Source organism: Prunus mume, linkage group LG4 (assembly GCF_029339155.1).
Source record: "Prunus mume cultivar Tortuosa linkage group LG4, ASM2933915v1, whole genome shotgun sequence".
Taxonomy (NCBI): Eukaryota; Viridiplantae; Streptophyta; class Magnoliopsida; order Rosales; family Rosaceae; genus Prunus; species Prunus mume.
Genome location: NC_142701.1, coordinates 1,023,159 through 1,039,023, shown reverse-complemented (window position 1 = coordinate 1,039,023; position 15,865 = coordinate 1,023,159). Strand labels below are relative to the sequence as shown.

The 15,865-nt window shown below is 36.3% G+C and overlaps 1 protein-coding gene and 1 long non-coding RNA gene across 2 annotated transcripts; one reads left to right on the top strand and one right to left on the bottom strand.

Annotated features, from left to right (window-relative positions):
- Nucleotides 1-8,086: 8,086 nt before the first annotated feature.
- LOC103328641 (sm-like protein LSM3B) lies at nucleotides 8,087-15,811 on the bottom strand. Its single transcript, XM_008231047.3, has 4 exons — nucleotides 15,657-15,811; nucleotides 15,249-15,409; nucleotides 9,082-9,177; nucleotides 8,087-8,272 (listed from the first exon to the last, which is right to left on the bottom strand). Exons 2-4 carry the CDS (start codon nucleotides 15,363-15,365, stop codon nucleotides 8,192-8,194), a joined length of 294 nt encoding a protein of 97 aa, XP_008229269.2. The 5' UTR covers nucleotides 15,366-15,409; nucleotides 15,657-15,811; the 3' UTR covers nucleotides 8,087-8,191.
- On the top strand, nucleotides 9,925-10,256 carry LOC148917597 (uncharacterized). Its single transcript, XR_016125974.1, has 2 exons — nucleotides 9,925-9,970; nucleotides 10,032-10,256. It is a non-coding gene; the product is annotated as an uncharacterized LOC148917597 (long non-coding RNA).
- Nucleotides 15,812-15,865: the final 54 nt, after the last annotated feature.

The following is a 15,865-nucleotide window of genomic DNA, read 5'->3' as shown; positions in this document are numbered from 1 at the left end:
GAACAAATAGGTCAAGGTACGGAGTCAACATTTTGTTTTACACAATAATTGAGCATTTCATTGGAACCCCTTGTAATACCACTGCTAGGATCCATGACCAGCTAAGTAACCTCAGATGTCCTAAGTTGTCTGATTTCGGATGGTACAAAGATGTCTTCATTTCTAGGGTCATGCTTAGAGATGATAGTAATCAACCTTTCTGGAAAGAAAAATTTGTTAATGGTATCCCAAATTTATTTGCCCATAAAATATGCACAACCCTGAGTAATGAACAAGGCCATATAGATTGGGATAATCTAACATATGGGAATATTATAAGTACAATTAACCAAGTTGGAATGAAAATGTGTATTGATTTTAAAATTGGTAGACAAATACAATCTGATAGGAAATCAGCCAAATATGAATTAGGAAATTTCTGTGAGCAGTATGGTCTTACCAGCATCCCTCCTTCCAGGAAAAATAAGCCTAGTAACTAGAAAATATCGTCATTATTCTCGTAGAAAACAATTTTCTAGACATAATAATGATTCTCGTGAGTTCTATAAGAAAAGGAAAATTCCTCCCAAGAAAAATTAGTCGAAAGCTCCAAAGAATACTCATTCCAAAAGAAAAAATGATAAAACTAAAGTCAAATGTTTTAAATGTCAAAAGTTTCGTCATTATGCCTCTGAGTGCAAAGTAAAAGATACTATTAAACAGTTGAAAATCACAGATGAAGAAAAAGAAAAGTTGATAAAGGTTTTGGAGTTGCGAGACTCTGAAACAAGCAATACTGAAACCATAGTAGCCAGTTCTTCTGAGTCTGAATCTGACCGGTCTTCAGATTCATAATTAAGCTCACCTAACATCCAAATAGGTTGCAAAGATAAGTGTTGTAATAGATTAAAATCCATTTCTGTTCTTACTAAACAGGAAGAACAAGAAGAGTTACTAATAGACTTAATAAGCAAAGTTGAGAATCCTAATTTGAAATTTGAGTATTTGAAAAGGTTAAGAAAAGTCATTAGTCAAGAAAGCCCGAGTCAGTCTGCCCCTCAGCCAATTAGTTTAAGCACCACTTTAGAAAAATTTGCTAAAAAGAAAGACATTACCTTACAAGATCTTCAATTAGAAGTAAAAATGGTTAAAAAAGAAATAATTGAGTTAAAACAAGTAAGTCATAAATTACAAAGTGAGAATTATACGATCAAGCAAGATTTGGTTCGTCTTCTGGAAAAAGAGTCTTTCGAGTCCAAAAGCCAGTCAGAAAGTCCAAACAACTCTGATGCTGAACCTTCTGATAGTAAACAAGCCGTAAATTTAATCCGACAAGTCAACTTTAGAAAATGGTATTCAAAAGTAACCATATTTGTTCAAAATTTTGAGTTTACCACAGTTGCCCTATTTGACTCAGGAGCTGATCTTAACTGCATCCAGGAAGGTCTGATCCCTACTAAGTTCTACCAGAAATCTAGAGAATCCCTAAGCACTGTCTCATGAAAATCTCTCCAGTTGAATTTTGAAATACCAAAAGCCCATGTTTGCCAAAATAAAATCTGCTTTAAAACCTCATTTGTCCTAGTTAAGAATATCACTCATTAAGTCATTTTAGGATTACCTTTCATCGCCTTGTTATATCCCTTCCAGGTAGATTATGATGGCGTCATATCTACTTATTTAGGTGAAAAGGTTAAATTTGAGTTCCTATCTAAACTTGAGTTGCATAACCTAAAAGCTTTGCAAAAACAGTCAGTATCCAAATCAGTACAAATTATCAGAAAAAATAACCAGTTGCACTTTCTTAAAGAAGAAATTAAATTCAAACGAGTTGAACAACAGCTTAGTGATCAATCTTTACAGTTACAAATTCAGCAGTTTGAAGATAAGTTGAAAAATGAGATTTGCTCTGAGTTGCCTAATGCTTTTTGGTATAGAAAACAACATGTTGTTTGTCTTCCTTATATCAAAACCTTTAGTGAGAAAAACATTCCTACTAAGGCTAGGCCGATCCAGATGAGTCAAGAAATAATGGAATTTTGTAAGAAAGAAATTCACGAGTTGCTTCAAAAGAAAATAATTCGCAAAAGTAAGTCTCCTTGGTCGTGTCCTGCTTTTTATATCCAGAAAAATGCTGAGCTAGAAAGAGGAGTCCCAAGATTAGTTATCCATTACAAGCCACTTAATTCTGTCTTAGAATGCATTAGGTATCCCATACCTAATAAAAGAGATCTGATTAATAGATTAGAAAAAGCAGTTGTTTATTCCAAATTCGATATGAAGAGTGGTTTCTGGCAAATCCAAATAGATGAGTCAGATAGATATAAGACTGCATTTGTCACCCCTTTTGGTCATTATGAATGGAATGTAATGCCATTTGGTTTGAAAAATGCTCCTAGTGAATTCCAGAATATTATGAATGAAATCTTTAATCCTTATAGCCATTTCTCAATTGTTTATATTGATGATGTCCTTATCTTTTCTGAGTCAATAGAACAGCATTGGAAGCATCTGCATAAATTCCTCCAAATTGTCAAACATAATGGTCTAGTTGTTTCTGCCAAGAAAATTAAGTTATTCCAGACTAATATCAGATTTCTTGGTTTCAATATACGCATCACAAATCTCCCCAATTGATCGAGTCATTCAGTTTGCTGACAAATTCCCTGATCAAATTCTAGATAAAAGTCAACTCCAGAGGTTTCTAGGATCTCTCAATTATGTTTCTGACTTTTACAAAAATCTGAGAAAACAATGTAAGCCCTTATTTGACAGATTGCAAAATAATCCTCCCCCATGGTCAACCATTCACACTGAAATTGTCAAACAAATAAAAGTCCATGTCAAGACACTTCCCTGTCTTCGTATCCCTTCAGTTGATTTCTTTAAGATAGTTGAAACTGATGCCTCCGACATAGGTTATGATGGTATCCTCAAGCAAAGTGCCTGTCCAAATTCCCCAGAACAAATTGTTCGTTTTCATTCTGGTGGACCCAGTAGCAATATAATTATAGTACTATGAAAAAAGAAATATTAGCTATTGTATTATGTATTAGTAAATTTCAAGATGATTTGCTTAATCAAAAGTTTTTAATACGAGTTGATTGCAAATTTGCAAAACATGTTTTAGAAAAGGATGTTCAAAAAATTGCATCTAAATAGATTTTTGCACGATGGCAAAGCATTTTAAGTATATTTGATTTTGATATAGAATATTTGAGAGGTAGTAAGAATTCAATCCCTGATTTTCTTACTCGAGAATTTTTGCAGGGTACACAATGGCACCCAAAAAAGACAAACAAAAAGAATCAGTCAAAAAGCCATCTGAATCTACCACCCAACCTAAGTCCTCCCACGCTCCGAATCCTTCCCCATCCATGAGTCAAAATAAGCCAGAAACACCTAAGCTTAGTTCCTTTCCTGGTTGCACTCCAATCTCGCTTGTCACACCAATATCGATTGCCAATAAATTCTCTGCCTTAGGTTCCCTGATTGGCCAAATTCGCTTGATTATCAGTCAACCCTAATCTCGATTATGATCCTTTTGCTGGTCCCTCAGTTGCCTTCAAGAAGTCATCTCCTTATTTGCCCAAAAGTAACTCTCACCTGTTTATTGTTGAGCCCATCTATGATATTCATTCTGATCCAGTTGATATAGCCAAACACTATTTTCCCCCAGGATTTCATTATATGCCACCTAGTCCATACAAATCTCTCAAGTATTATAGAGATATATTACTTGAAACCCAGTCAGTTGAAATTAAGCCTATAAAGGATCGAGATCACCCTGAGATCATCCTCTACCATTCTCTCTATATTCACAGAGTCATAAGCCAAGAATCTTTTAGTAGCCACCCTTACCAGTTCAAAACCCTTCAGTCAAAATTGCAATATAATTATTCTGATTATATTGAAGCCTGGTACTCTATCTTCCTCCACCAATCTGAGGATTTTAGCCATTCCTGGTTTATAAATTTTGACAATAAGTTCAAATGTTCTTTTCCCTACTGGTTCCTCCATTGGTGGGAAAAACATGGTCCAGTTGATGAAATTCTACCTGTCTCAGTTCTTGAGTTAATCCGCCATTACACCAAAAAAGCCAAGTTCTCTAAAGTTGATTTATTTTTCCCCAAACAGTTGCTTTTTGTTGCCAGATATAAAGTTCCTTGGATCCTCAAATGGTCCTACAAAGTCACCAAAGATACAGAGTTCTTGATCGCCAATTCTCTGTTAAATGGTGGGACAAATTCGAAGTTGACAGAATTGCCAAATATGTCTACAATGATTTGCCTCTTGATCTGTTCGCATGCCAGTCTCCCCCTGGTTCGACTCGACTGCCCTCTCGATTGAAGGAAAATCGAAGTTGGAACTTCAGGAAATTGCTCGCCAGTTAATGATTCAAGCTTCTCAAATGGATGATGATGAAGACAATGATTCTCCTTCGTCGTCTAGTTGCCAGCCCATGCAAAGCCCTACTAAACCTAAGTCTTAGTATGAAGACAGTCAAGACCCCTATGATGCCTATGATCTCAATTCTGATTAGGCTCTCGGGTGCCGACACAATAGTTGCCCCGGAGAATATGATTGTGCACCCATCTGCTTTCCTGTGTCTCTACAATCATTATTCCCCGACATTTCATCCAGAGTAAAAGCAAAAGTTGCCATAGTTAAAGCAAAAGCTGCCCCAACATTTCATCTAGAGTAAAAGCAAAATTTGCCAGAGTTAAAGCTGCCCCGACATTTCATCCAGAGTGAAAGCAAAGTTATTCCTTTTAAAAAAGACAAAATTGAAAGTTGAATCGGTTCTTTTCCGTGATTTTGCAGTAACCATAGTTACTTTTGGTTATTCAACCATAGTTGTTTCTATCTATTTAAGTTGGCCTTGGCCTCAGTTGTATTCGGAACACAATTTCACACTTCAGTTTTTTAAAAATTCTCTCTAAACACTTTATAGAAATCATCTTTGTAAACACTGAGTGTTTTGTATCCGAAGATTCCAGTTGCTATCCTTTGTGAGTATAAATAAAAGTTGTTATTTTCAATTATCTCTATTTTTTAGTAATTTCATATAAGCATTATTTTTGCATATTTGCATGATTTGCTATCTGCTATCTATCTATCTGCTTCTTCCCAACTATCTCGGTTCTCCCCTTGTTTTGGTGTATATATATATATATATATATAATGGTATTCTAAAATTACTGTAATTGTTGATGATTTTGAAATTAATACCGTTGCTTTATTTGATTTTGGAGCCGATCTTAACTGCATAAAAGAAGGATTAATCCCAACAAAGTATTATATGAAATCTAAAGAATCTCTAAGCACTGCTTCTGGAAAATTATTACAATTAAAATATGAAATCCCAGAAAGCCCATGTTTGTCATAATAGAGTCTGTTTTAAGACTTCGTTTGTCTTAATCAAAAACATAACTGATAAAGTCATTTTAGGATTGCCTTTTATAAGCCTTCTTTATCCCCTGCAAGTTGAATTTGATGGAGTAGTTTCTAGTCATTTAGGAGAAAAGGTTAAGTTTGAATTCCTCACCCGATCAGAATTGCATGAATTAAGAATTTTGCATAACAATATAATTGCTAAAACTACTTCGTTAATACAAGATAAGACTATCCACATTTGCCACCTACAAGAAGAAGTAAACACCAAAAGAATTGAGTCTCAATTAAATGATTCTTCTTTGCAAAAACAAATTCATAATTTTGAAAGAAAATTAATTGATTAAATATGTTCTGATTTACCTATTGCATTCTGGCATAGAAAACATCATGTAGTAAAACTACCTTACATAAAGAACTTCTCCGAAAAGAACATACCTACTAAAGCCCGTCCAATACAGATGAACCAAGAAATGGTAAGCTATTGCAAAACTGAAATTAATGAGCTATTACAAAAAAACATCATTAGGAAAAGTAGGTCTCCATGGTCTTGCCCTGCTTTTTATGTACAGAAAAATGCTGAGTTAGAACGAGGATCACCACGATTAGTCATTAATTATAAACCTCTGAATACTGTTCTAGAATGGATTAGGTACCCTATCCCTAATAAAAGAGATCTGATCAACCATTAAGAAAAGGAAGTTTCGTCCTAAAAAGAACTAGTCCAAAAAGCCAAAAGATAAGAAAATAACCGACAAAAGTAAAGTTAGATGTTATAAGTGTCAAAAGTTTGGTCACTATGCTAATAAGTGTAAAGTAAAAGATGCTATCCGACAACTGCAAATCACGGATGAAGAAAGAGCCAATTTACTTAAAGTCCTTGAAATAAGAAATTCTGAGTCTAGTGAAGATGTAACTATGATAAGTAACCCCGAGTCATCCCATTATGAGTCTTCTGATTCCCAACCATGTTCACCAAATTTTCAAATAAGCTGTAAAGATAAATGTTGTAATATTCGTAAGTCTTCAAGATTAACTGGAAAGCCCTAGATAAACACCTTTATGATCCTAGTAATAAAAGCAGAAGAGATATATATCACCAAATTATTCCGGAAACCTCTGAATACTGTTCTAGAATGGATTAGGTACCCTATCCCTAATAAAAGAGATCTGATCAACCATTTAAGCAATGCTGTCATCTTTTCTAAATTTGATTTAAAGAGTGGTTTTTGGCAAATACAAATTGATGAATCTGATAGATATAAGACTGCTTTTGTTACTCCTTTTGGTCACTATGAGTGGAATGTTATGCCATTTGGACTTAAGAATGCTCCCAGTGAATTCCAGAATATAATGAATGAGATTTTCAATCCTTATAGTCACTTCTCTATCGTTTACATTGATGATGTTCTTATCTTTTCTAGATCTATAGAACAACACTGGAAACACTTGCATAAATTCCTACAAATTGTCAAAACTAATGGATTAGTTGTCTCTGCTAAGAAGATTAAATTATTTCAAACTAATATTAGATTCCTTGGTTTCAATATTAGTCAATCACAAATACATCCGATAGATCGAGCCATACAATTTGCAGACAAATTCCCTGACCAGATAACCGATAAGAATCAACTACAAAGATTTTTAGGATCCCTTAATTATGTTTCTGATTTTTATAAAAACCTAAGGAGTCAGTGTAAGCCTTTGTATGATAGGTTACAGATTTTCTGGGGGTCAGTTTTATCACGAATAGGCTTAATATCAACAGATTTGGTCTCATGGAGTATTTCTCGGTAGAACTTAAGAGATTTGTACGGACTGGTCTTAGGTTCGGAAGGAAATAACTTATCAACCTTATTTTCTATTGTATCTAATTGTTGTTGGGGAAAATCACGATACACAGACTCAGAAATACAATGATTGGGACTCATTGTCGTCTTCATCATCTTGCATTTGGGAGGCTTGAAGTAGAAGTTGCTTGGCCATATCCTGTAATTCAGTTTGTTCACCAAATATTCAAATAGGCTGTAAAGATAAATGTTGTAATATTCTTAAGTCTATTTTTGTCTTAACTAAGCAAGAAGAACAAGAAGAATTATTAATAGAACTGATTAGTAAGGTAGAACATCCTGAGCTAAAATCTGAATATTTAAAAAAACTAAAGAAAATTATGATTCAAGAAAATAGCATACGTCAGCCCTCTTCTTCCACTATAAGTCTTAATACAACCTTAGTAAGGTTAAAACTATATATATATATATAGGAAAAGTTGTTGAAATAGCCGTTAAAAAGGAAGGAAAAAATTGCAGAAATTCTGACTGCTAGCCGTTGCTGCCCTTCAAATTTCAGCTCTTAGATTGTATTCAACTTCAAATCTGGGCGGTCCAAATTAATAGCCATTAGATTAAATATATGCTTTGTTTAGTTACCGTTGGTTGCTTTGAATGGCATTGGCAGCCTTTAGATTTCCGTTGGAATCAAATCTCAGCCACAAATTAGGTGACCCTTGGAGCTGACCAATTCCCCAGTTTATTTTTGGCTGAAGCGAGGATGGCCTAAACTCTTTGAATTGTTTTAAAGACTCGGGCTGGGCAAGAATTTATAGAGATCATACTTCCGACTACGAGACAAAAAAACAAAAGAGAGGATAAAGACTTAACATACCATTCTTTTGGTTGCATCAAAGAACAGTTGAAAATTTGATCCTACGTACTTGCCATTCAAAAAATCTCATTCATTTAGAAATTTAAAAGTAGAATAACAGAGAGCGAGATTTGTTAAATGTCCAACAATTGATTTCCCAATATAAGTAACTAAATCAAGCTGTTCTTAGAGGAGGTGAAACAAGGATGACCCCGTCTCCTCTGACAAAGAGAAAGGGAACAGTCCGTTTTTTCGTCTGCAATGGAAGAAGAGGAAAAAAAAGGTCATCGTCTAAAACAGGACCAAGCGAGTAACAACAGCCGAAACATACCAGACCAAGCAAGTAAGGATCTATGTTAAAACCAAACGCAATACAATATAGTTGATGAAAAACCAAACAAATATTTATCATCATTTTGTACCTTTTCTTCGTTAATTACGTTTTAGGGTTTGATTGTCTATATCAATGTTAATATTTCAATACACAACCATGTATTTCATGAATCAGCTCCAACCCATTCTCAATGGTAATGCCTCGAGCTAAAAGCAATTTATTTGATATGTTGTTTGGTTATGAATTGTAAAAGACAAAATAAGATAACTTATATAGTTTCACTGCAGTCATCTTTTGATGATAAGATAAATGAATGGCAACTTAAACTCACTCAGGAGCAGATGTGACCTATCAAGGGTTCAATAGACAGAATCCACACAATTTTTTTTTTCATATCTGGCTGAAAAAATAAATTTCCATTGGCAGAAGTTTTCCAAAATTTAGCAAAGTCCACAGTGGTAATGCAGAAACATTCAGATCTAGGTAAGCACTCCCACAGGTAATAAAGAGTATTGCCTCTGGAACAACCTGAGGGTACCGTCACTACAGCAGTTCTATCCCATGGTTTAAAGTTACAATTTTTATTTATTTATTTATTTATTGGTTTTTCATGCAATTTACTCCACCAGGAAAACAATATTACAAATTAAAATTTATTGGAAAATAAATGAACTAAATTTAAAAATTAAATTAAAAATTGTGATGAAGACAACAGAATGTGAGTCACATACCCGGACAATCTCTTCATAAGTTTCATCATCAATTTCAACAGAAGTAACAACTTCTTCAACATCACCAAGAATCATATTCAAGTGTTGATCATAAGCCTGCAAAGCCAGATTTGAAACAACAAAATAAGAATCAGACACTAAGCTTTATAACCACAATCATATGTAACAATTAGCAGAACCAGCTGACATAATTGTAAACATACAAGAAACTTTCTCATTCACCCTCCCACCTCTCCTAATCCCTAATGTCATTGCATCAAGTTCGACAATTGGTCCTCGCATAACAACCTTCTGAACCAACAACTTGTAATTTTTCTTTTCTGTCCTTTAGGACATATTATTCATTGTTTGATTAGAAGTACTTTTGAGGAACATGCAAACAAAGGTGAAGGGGAAAAGAAAGATGATTTGGAAAGCATCACTGGTTGGCTTAGCATAACTCTTATGACAATAGCAATGCTGGCTAAGAAGTATTGCTTACTCAAAAAGTCAACAGAATCACCCAAGAATAAGAAAAAAGAGGATTTACCTCTGAAAAAATAATAAAGATGGCTACAGATTTCTTATACAGCCACACATTTTGCCTCGATCAGTTAATGGGAGAATATAGTAGGGTATAATTTCATGATAAGATGAGCCAAAGAGCAAACTAAATAATCACTCTAGAATTGATAAACTATTTAATATTAACCACCAATAGACCACATAATCATAGTAGTGTCAAAGTAACCACTGTAAGTATCTTTTCATACTCAACAAGCTCCAACATTTGAAAGAAAATTTAAAACTTACAAAAAACAAGAAGCAAAAATACTTAGAATTGCAATAAAATGAAAAGAATCGAGTTCATTCTGTTGAAATATAATCCTGTTCTGCCTGATTTCTTAGAGCAGAAGTCTTGTTCTGCCTGATTTCTTAGAGCAGAAGTCATGTTCTGTCTGATTTCTTAGGCAGAAGTCATTTTCTATTTTCTGTTCTGTCTATTTTAAATGATGTAATGAGAACCATTAGATCATAGTCTAGGTGGATTCTCTAGCTTAGATTTGGTATGACACGTGTAAGCACCTAATAGGGTGACAGTTGTAATTCTGTTAGAAGAGAATCACATTTCTCTCTCTCAGACACACTATGTAAGCGGCAGATTGTAAGAATTCAATAGAACAGTGCCTTCCTCATTTCTCTTCATTCTCTCTAGCTAAAATCTCCAGAAAATACATCTCTTCCTAATCGGAAAATACATATACAAACTAAGAATTCTAACATGGCCTCAGAGCCAGGTTCGATTGTTTGTTGGGCGTGAATCTGTGAAGATCGAGCTGGTGTTTTGCTGGGCTGACGTTGAGCTCACTCAAAATTTCACGAAGCTTTTCTAGCTGCGTCTGATGTCTAACATGGCAGGATCAAGCTCTTCTGAGCTTCGTACACCAGTTTTCAATGGAGAAAACTATGAGTTTTGGAGCATTCGAATGAAGACCATTCTGAAATCTCATGGACTGTGGGATTTGGTTGAAAATGGTTTTGATGCTTCAGATCCAAAGAAAAAAAAAGGAAAGGAAGAAGGATCTAAAGCTGCTGAAGAAGAGAAGTCTATAACGGCTGAGATTTTGATGAAAGATGCTCGTGCACTTGGACTGATCCAAGGTGCAGTCTCAGACCAAATTTTTCCCAGAATAGTGAATGAAGAAACCTCAAAAGGTGCATGGGATATTCTGAAGCAGGAGTTTAGAGGCGATAAAGCAGGTACGAAGTGTGAAGCTACAAGGCTTACGTAGAGAGTTTGAATACACTCGTATGAAGGATAGTGAGTCATTCTCTAGTTATGTTGCTAAACTATTTGATCTAATTAATCAAATGAAAAGTTATGGTGAAGAGTTACCAAGAGAAAGAGTTGTGCAGAAATTACTTATTAGCTTGCCTAGATCTTATGACTCTATATGTTCTGTGATTGAGCATTCAAAGGATCTTGACACTCTTGAAATTCAAGAAGTGGTTGCGTCTCTCAAGAACTTTGAGCTCAGGTTGGATAGGCACACTGAAAATTCCACAGAAAAGGCTTTTACTAGCCTGAACATAGAGAGTAAAAGCTCTAAGAATGGAAGTTCTTCTGGAGGTAACAAGTCTCAGAGGAACTGGAAGGGAAATGGGAAGAATTGGAATAACAAGTCCAATTCTAATCCCAAACCAAATGCATCAAATGATGGAACTAAAACACCTTGCAAGCACTGTGAAAAACTGCACTATGGCAAGTGCTGGTTTGAAGGAAAACCAAAATGCAGAGGATGTGGAAAGTTTGGTCACATGGTTAGAAATTGCCATGAAAATCAACTGTCAGAAGGTGAATTATGCCAATCAAAGCTTACGTGAATCTGGAACATTGTTTTATGCATGCAATGCCGTGATGATGTGAAATTGAACAATTCTTGGTATGTGGACAGTGGTTGCAGTAACCACATGACTGGAGATGAAAGGCTATTGATAGATATTGAAGGATGTAACTTCCAAGGTGAAAATGGGGACTGGAGAGACAGTTCAAGTTGTAGGAAAAGGCACACTTGTGATAGAAACCAAGACAGGCAGAAAACACATTCAAGAAGTGATGTTGGTGCCTGGTTTAGAAGAGAACTTGCTCAGTGTTGGTCAGATGATGGAACATGGGTATTGTTTAGTATTTGGAAAGGGAATGGTGACAATTTTTGATGATTGGTCACTGCAAAATCCTATAGCTAAGGTTCCAATGACTATCAATAGGTGTTTCTCTCTCACAATGGTACCTGCTACTCAGTTGGTGCTGAGAGCAAGTGTGACTCACAGTTTGCAGACTTGGCATAAAAGGCTGGGCCATCTTAATGATCAAAGCATCAGGATGCTGGCAAATCAAGACATGGCTCATGGACTGCCTAGTCGGAGAAGGATTTTGCGATTTGTGAAGGTGCAAGTGGGAAAGCGACATAGAGACTCATTTCTGCAGAATCTACTTGGAGAGCTCGGTTTCCACTTGAATTAGTCCACACTGACATCTGTGGTCCTATGCAGATTGCATCAATGTCAGAAAACAGATATTTCATGTTATTCATTGATGACTATACAAGAATGGCTTGGGTTTATTTTCTCAGAAATAAATCTAATGCTTTTGAATGTTTCAAGAAGTTCAAAGCAATGACAGAATTGCAGAGTGGACACAAGGTGAAATCACTTAGAAGTGACAGAGGTGGAGAATTCATGTCAAATGAATTTCTTGCATACTGCAGTGAGGCTGGAATACAAAGGCAGCTGACTGTAGCATATTCCCCTCAACAAAATGGAGTTGTTGAGAGGAAGAACAGGACTGTAATTGAGATGGCAAAGTCTATGCTACATGAAAAGAGACTTCCATATGAGTTTTGGGCAGAAGCTGTTCATACAGCAGTCTATCTTCTCAACAGGTGTCCTTCTAAGTCTCTTAAGAAAATGACACCATTTGAGGCCTTCACAGGAAGAAAGCTGTATTGCACACTTGAAAGTGTTTGGATGCCTATGTCATGTGCTTATTCCTTCTGTTTTGAGACACAAGTTGGAAGAAAACAGTCACAAATGCATTTTTGTGGGCTATGGATTGTGTGAAAAAGGCTATAGACTGTATGATCCTAAGGCTAGAAAGATTATCTTGTCTAGGGATGTCTATTTTGATGAAGAAGCCTCATGGACATGGGAGAATCCTAGCAATGCAGATGTGAGAATGCCTATGCTAGATGGAAATCAAGGTCTGCCAATAAAAGGTATTAGATGAACAATCTCAGTTTTTGGATACTCAAATGCAGATGGAAGAAGAAATTGCACCTCAAGGGGAAGAAATGCTTGATGAGACTCAAAGGGTTGATCACACACCTCACAAGTGGAGGAGTATTAATGACATCATGACACAATGCAACATGTGCATTGTAGAAACAAACTTTGAAGAAGCGATTTGGATGAATCATGGAGAAGTGCAATGGAGGCTGAATTCGAGATGATTAAGAAGAACAATACATGGAAATTAGTTGACAGGCCATTTGACAAACCAGTAATGGTGGTGTTAAGTGGGTCTACAAGGTCAAACTGAACCTAGATGGTACTGTGCAGAAGAATAAAGCTAGGCTTGTGGCTAAAGGCTATTCACAGAAGCCTAGAATCGACTATAATGAGACATTTGCCCCTGTGGCAAGACTTGACACCATCAGAACCTTGATAGCCCTTGCAGCACAAAAGGAATGGAACCTATTTCAACTGGATGTGAAGTCTGCCTTTCTCAATGGCATTCTAAAGGAGGAAGTTTATGTTGAACAACCTCAAGGATATGTTCAAGAGAGCAAGGAAACCAAGGTGTACAGGTTGAACAAGGCTCTATATGGACTGAAACAAGCCCCAAGGGCCTGGTATGATGAAATAGATGCCTATTTCAACACTGCAGTTTTAAGAAGAGCTTAAGTGAAGCTACTCTCTATATCAAAACAAGTGACACCTCAGGTATTATCATTGTCTCACTCTATGTAGATGACATTATATATACTGGAAGCTGTCCTAAAATGCTTGAAGAGTTTAAACAAGATATGATGCAACACTATGAGATGACAGACTTGGGTATGTTGCACCATTTTCTTGGCATGGGAGTGTAACAAACTGATAAGCATATTTTCATTCATCAAAAGAAATATGCCATGAAAATTCTTGAGAAGTTTGGAATGAGAGACTGCAAGTCGTGGCAATTCCATTAGTGGTGAATGAGAAATTGTGTAGAGAAGATGGAAGTGAAGCAGCAGATGAAAATGAATTCAGACAGATTGTAGGGAGTCTGCTTTATCTGACTGCCACAAGACCAGATGTCATGTTTGCATCTAGCTTGCTTGCTAGGTTTATGCACAATCCCTCAAAGAAACACATGGGAACTGCTAAAAGGGTGCCTTTGAGATACATACAAGGCACATTAGATTTTGGAATTGAGTTTGCAAAGGGGAAAACAGCTACTCTAATTGGGTATTGTGACAGTGACTGGGCTGGGAGTGAGGATGATATGAGGAGCACCTCAGGATATGCCTTCACACTAGGCTCAGGCATGTTCTCTTGGGCTTCCATCAAGCAAAACACAGTTGCTTTATCTACAAGTGAGTATGTGAGCTAGAAGCAACTTCACAAGCTAAGTGGCTCAGATTTGTGCTTGAAGATTTTGGTGAAGAAACAGTAGAAGGGACTCCAATTCTATGTGACAACACCTCTGCAATTGCAATGGCAAGGAATCAGATTCATCACCAAAAGACAAGGCACATCAATAGAAATTTCATTTTATAAGGGAAGCCATTCAAGCAAAAGAAATCGAATCGTGTACTGCAAGACAAGATCGGATAGCGACATTTTGACTAAGGCTCGCCTAAGGATCGGTTTGTGAGGTTGAGAAGCTTGCTTGGAGTGAAATCAGCTAAAGGATTAGAAGGGAGTGTTGAAATATAATCCTGTTCTGCCTGATTTCTTAGAGCGAAGTCTTGTTCTCGCTGATTTCTTAGAGCAAGTCATGTTCATGTCGATTTCTTAGGCGAAGTCATTTTCTATTTTCTATTCTGTCTATTTTAAATGATGTAATGAGAACCATTAGATCATAGTCTAGGTGGATTCTCTAGCTTAGATTTGGTATGACACGTGTAAGCACCTAATAGGGTGACAATTGTAATTCATTAGAAGAGAATCACATTTCTCTCTCTGTCAGACACACTATGTAAGCGGCAGATTCTAAGAATTCAATAGAACAGTGCCTTCCTCATTTCTCTTCATTCTCTCTAGCTAAAATCTCCAGAAAATACATCTCTTCCTAATCGGAAAATACATATACAAACTAAGAATTCTAACACATTCATTCATATGACTTTTCTCAATCAACCCAAACGCAAAAACAGACAATTATAGAAAATGCATTAAAAAAAAAAGGTTATGGCTTTTCCTTGGAAAATAATAAAAGAAAACAGATATTGTATACTTTACGCATATCATCTAATTTCCATTCACCACTTAACACTAAAGCAGCATACTTTAAACCCTAAACTTTCTTTTCTCTTCATTTTTAGTTTTTGCCAAATCTAGAACCCTAATTAGAACAACTCAGAAAGTAGACAAAACCTAATTTAGAGCAGAGTAAGAGGCATGGTGGGGGTGTGGAGACGTACATGGAGTTTACCGCGGAGCTCACGGTCGGAGCGGAGCTTGACGTAGATGCGCTCGTCGAGGCTGAGCCGTATCAGATCCAACGGCTCCTTCACGGCACTCTCTTCCTCACTGGCCATCTCTTAGTTTGCTCAGAAAGCAATTCAATATCTCCAATGGGTACCTGTTTGCCGCGCTCACAGGTTAATGAACAACCCACAAACCAAAATCAAAATCGAAACCCCCAAAAACCCAAAATAATATCACAATTAATTAGCCCTTCCAGCCTAAATCAAAAACCCCAGAAACCAAAACCAACACTGTAATTAATTAGCCCTATTTAAAAAATCTGAAAACCCAAATCATTGCATAACTCTAACTTTGAGCTTGTAAGAATCACGAACTATAGGAAGAGAGAGAAAAGTGGTTGCCTTGAACTCGAAATAAAATTGGAAAGCCCGAGCAGCTCCAGCTGACGTCGAAGAAATATCTTCAAGCGGATGGCGTCGCTGAATCGGAGCTGTTGAGCGTCGCAATGGTGTTGAGGGAACTGAACTGAGGATTGGGGCTGTTCTCTCGGCAAGGAATAGTAAAGGGAGTGTGTAGGGATATTTTCAAGAAAAATGGAGTCAAATAACAC

Bases quoted from the DNA above. Each gene is read 5' to 3' on its own strand.
- LOC103328641 (XM_008231047.3), bottom strand. From the start codon at position 15,365: ATGGCCAGTGAGGAAGAGAGTGCCGTGAAGGAGCCGTTGGATCTGATA. The intron at 9,178-15,248 runs GTACGTCTCCAC...CTGGCTTTGCAG, and splicing joins AGCTCCGCGGTAAACTCCAT to GCTTATGATCAACACTTGAA. The intron at 8,273-9,081 runs GTATGTGACTCA...CTTCCATTGCAG, and splicing joins CTTATGAAGAGATTGTCCGG to ACGAAAAAACGGACTGTTCC.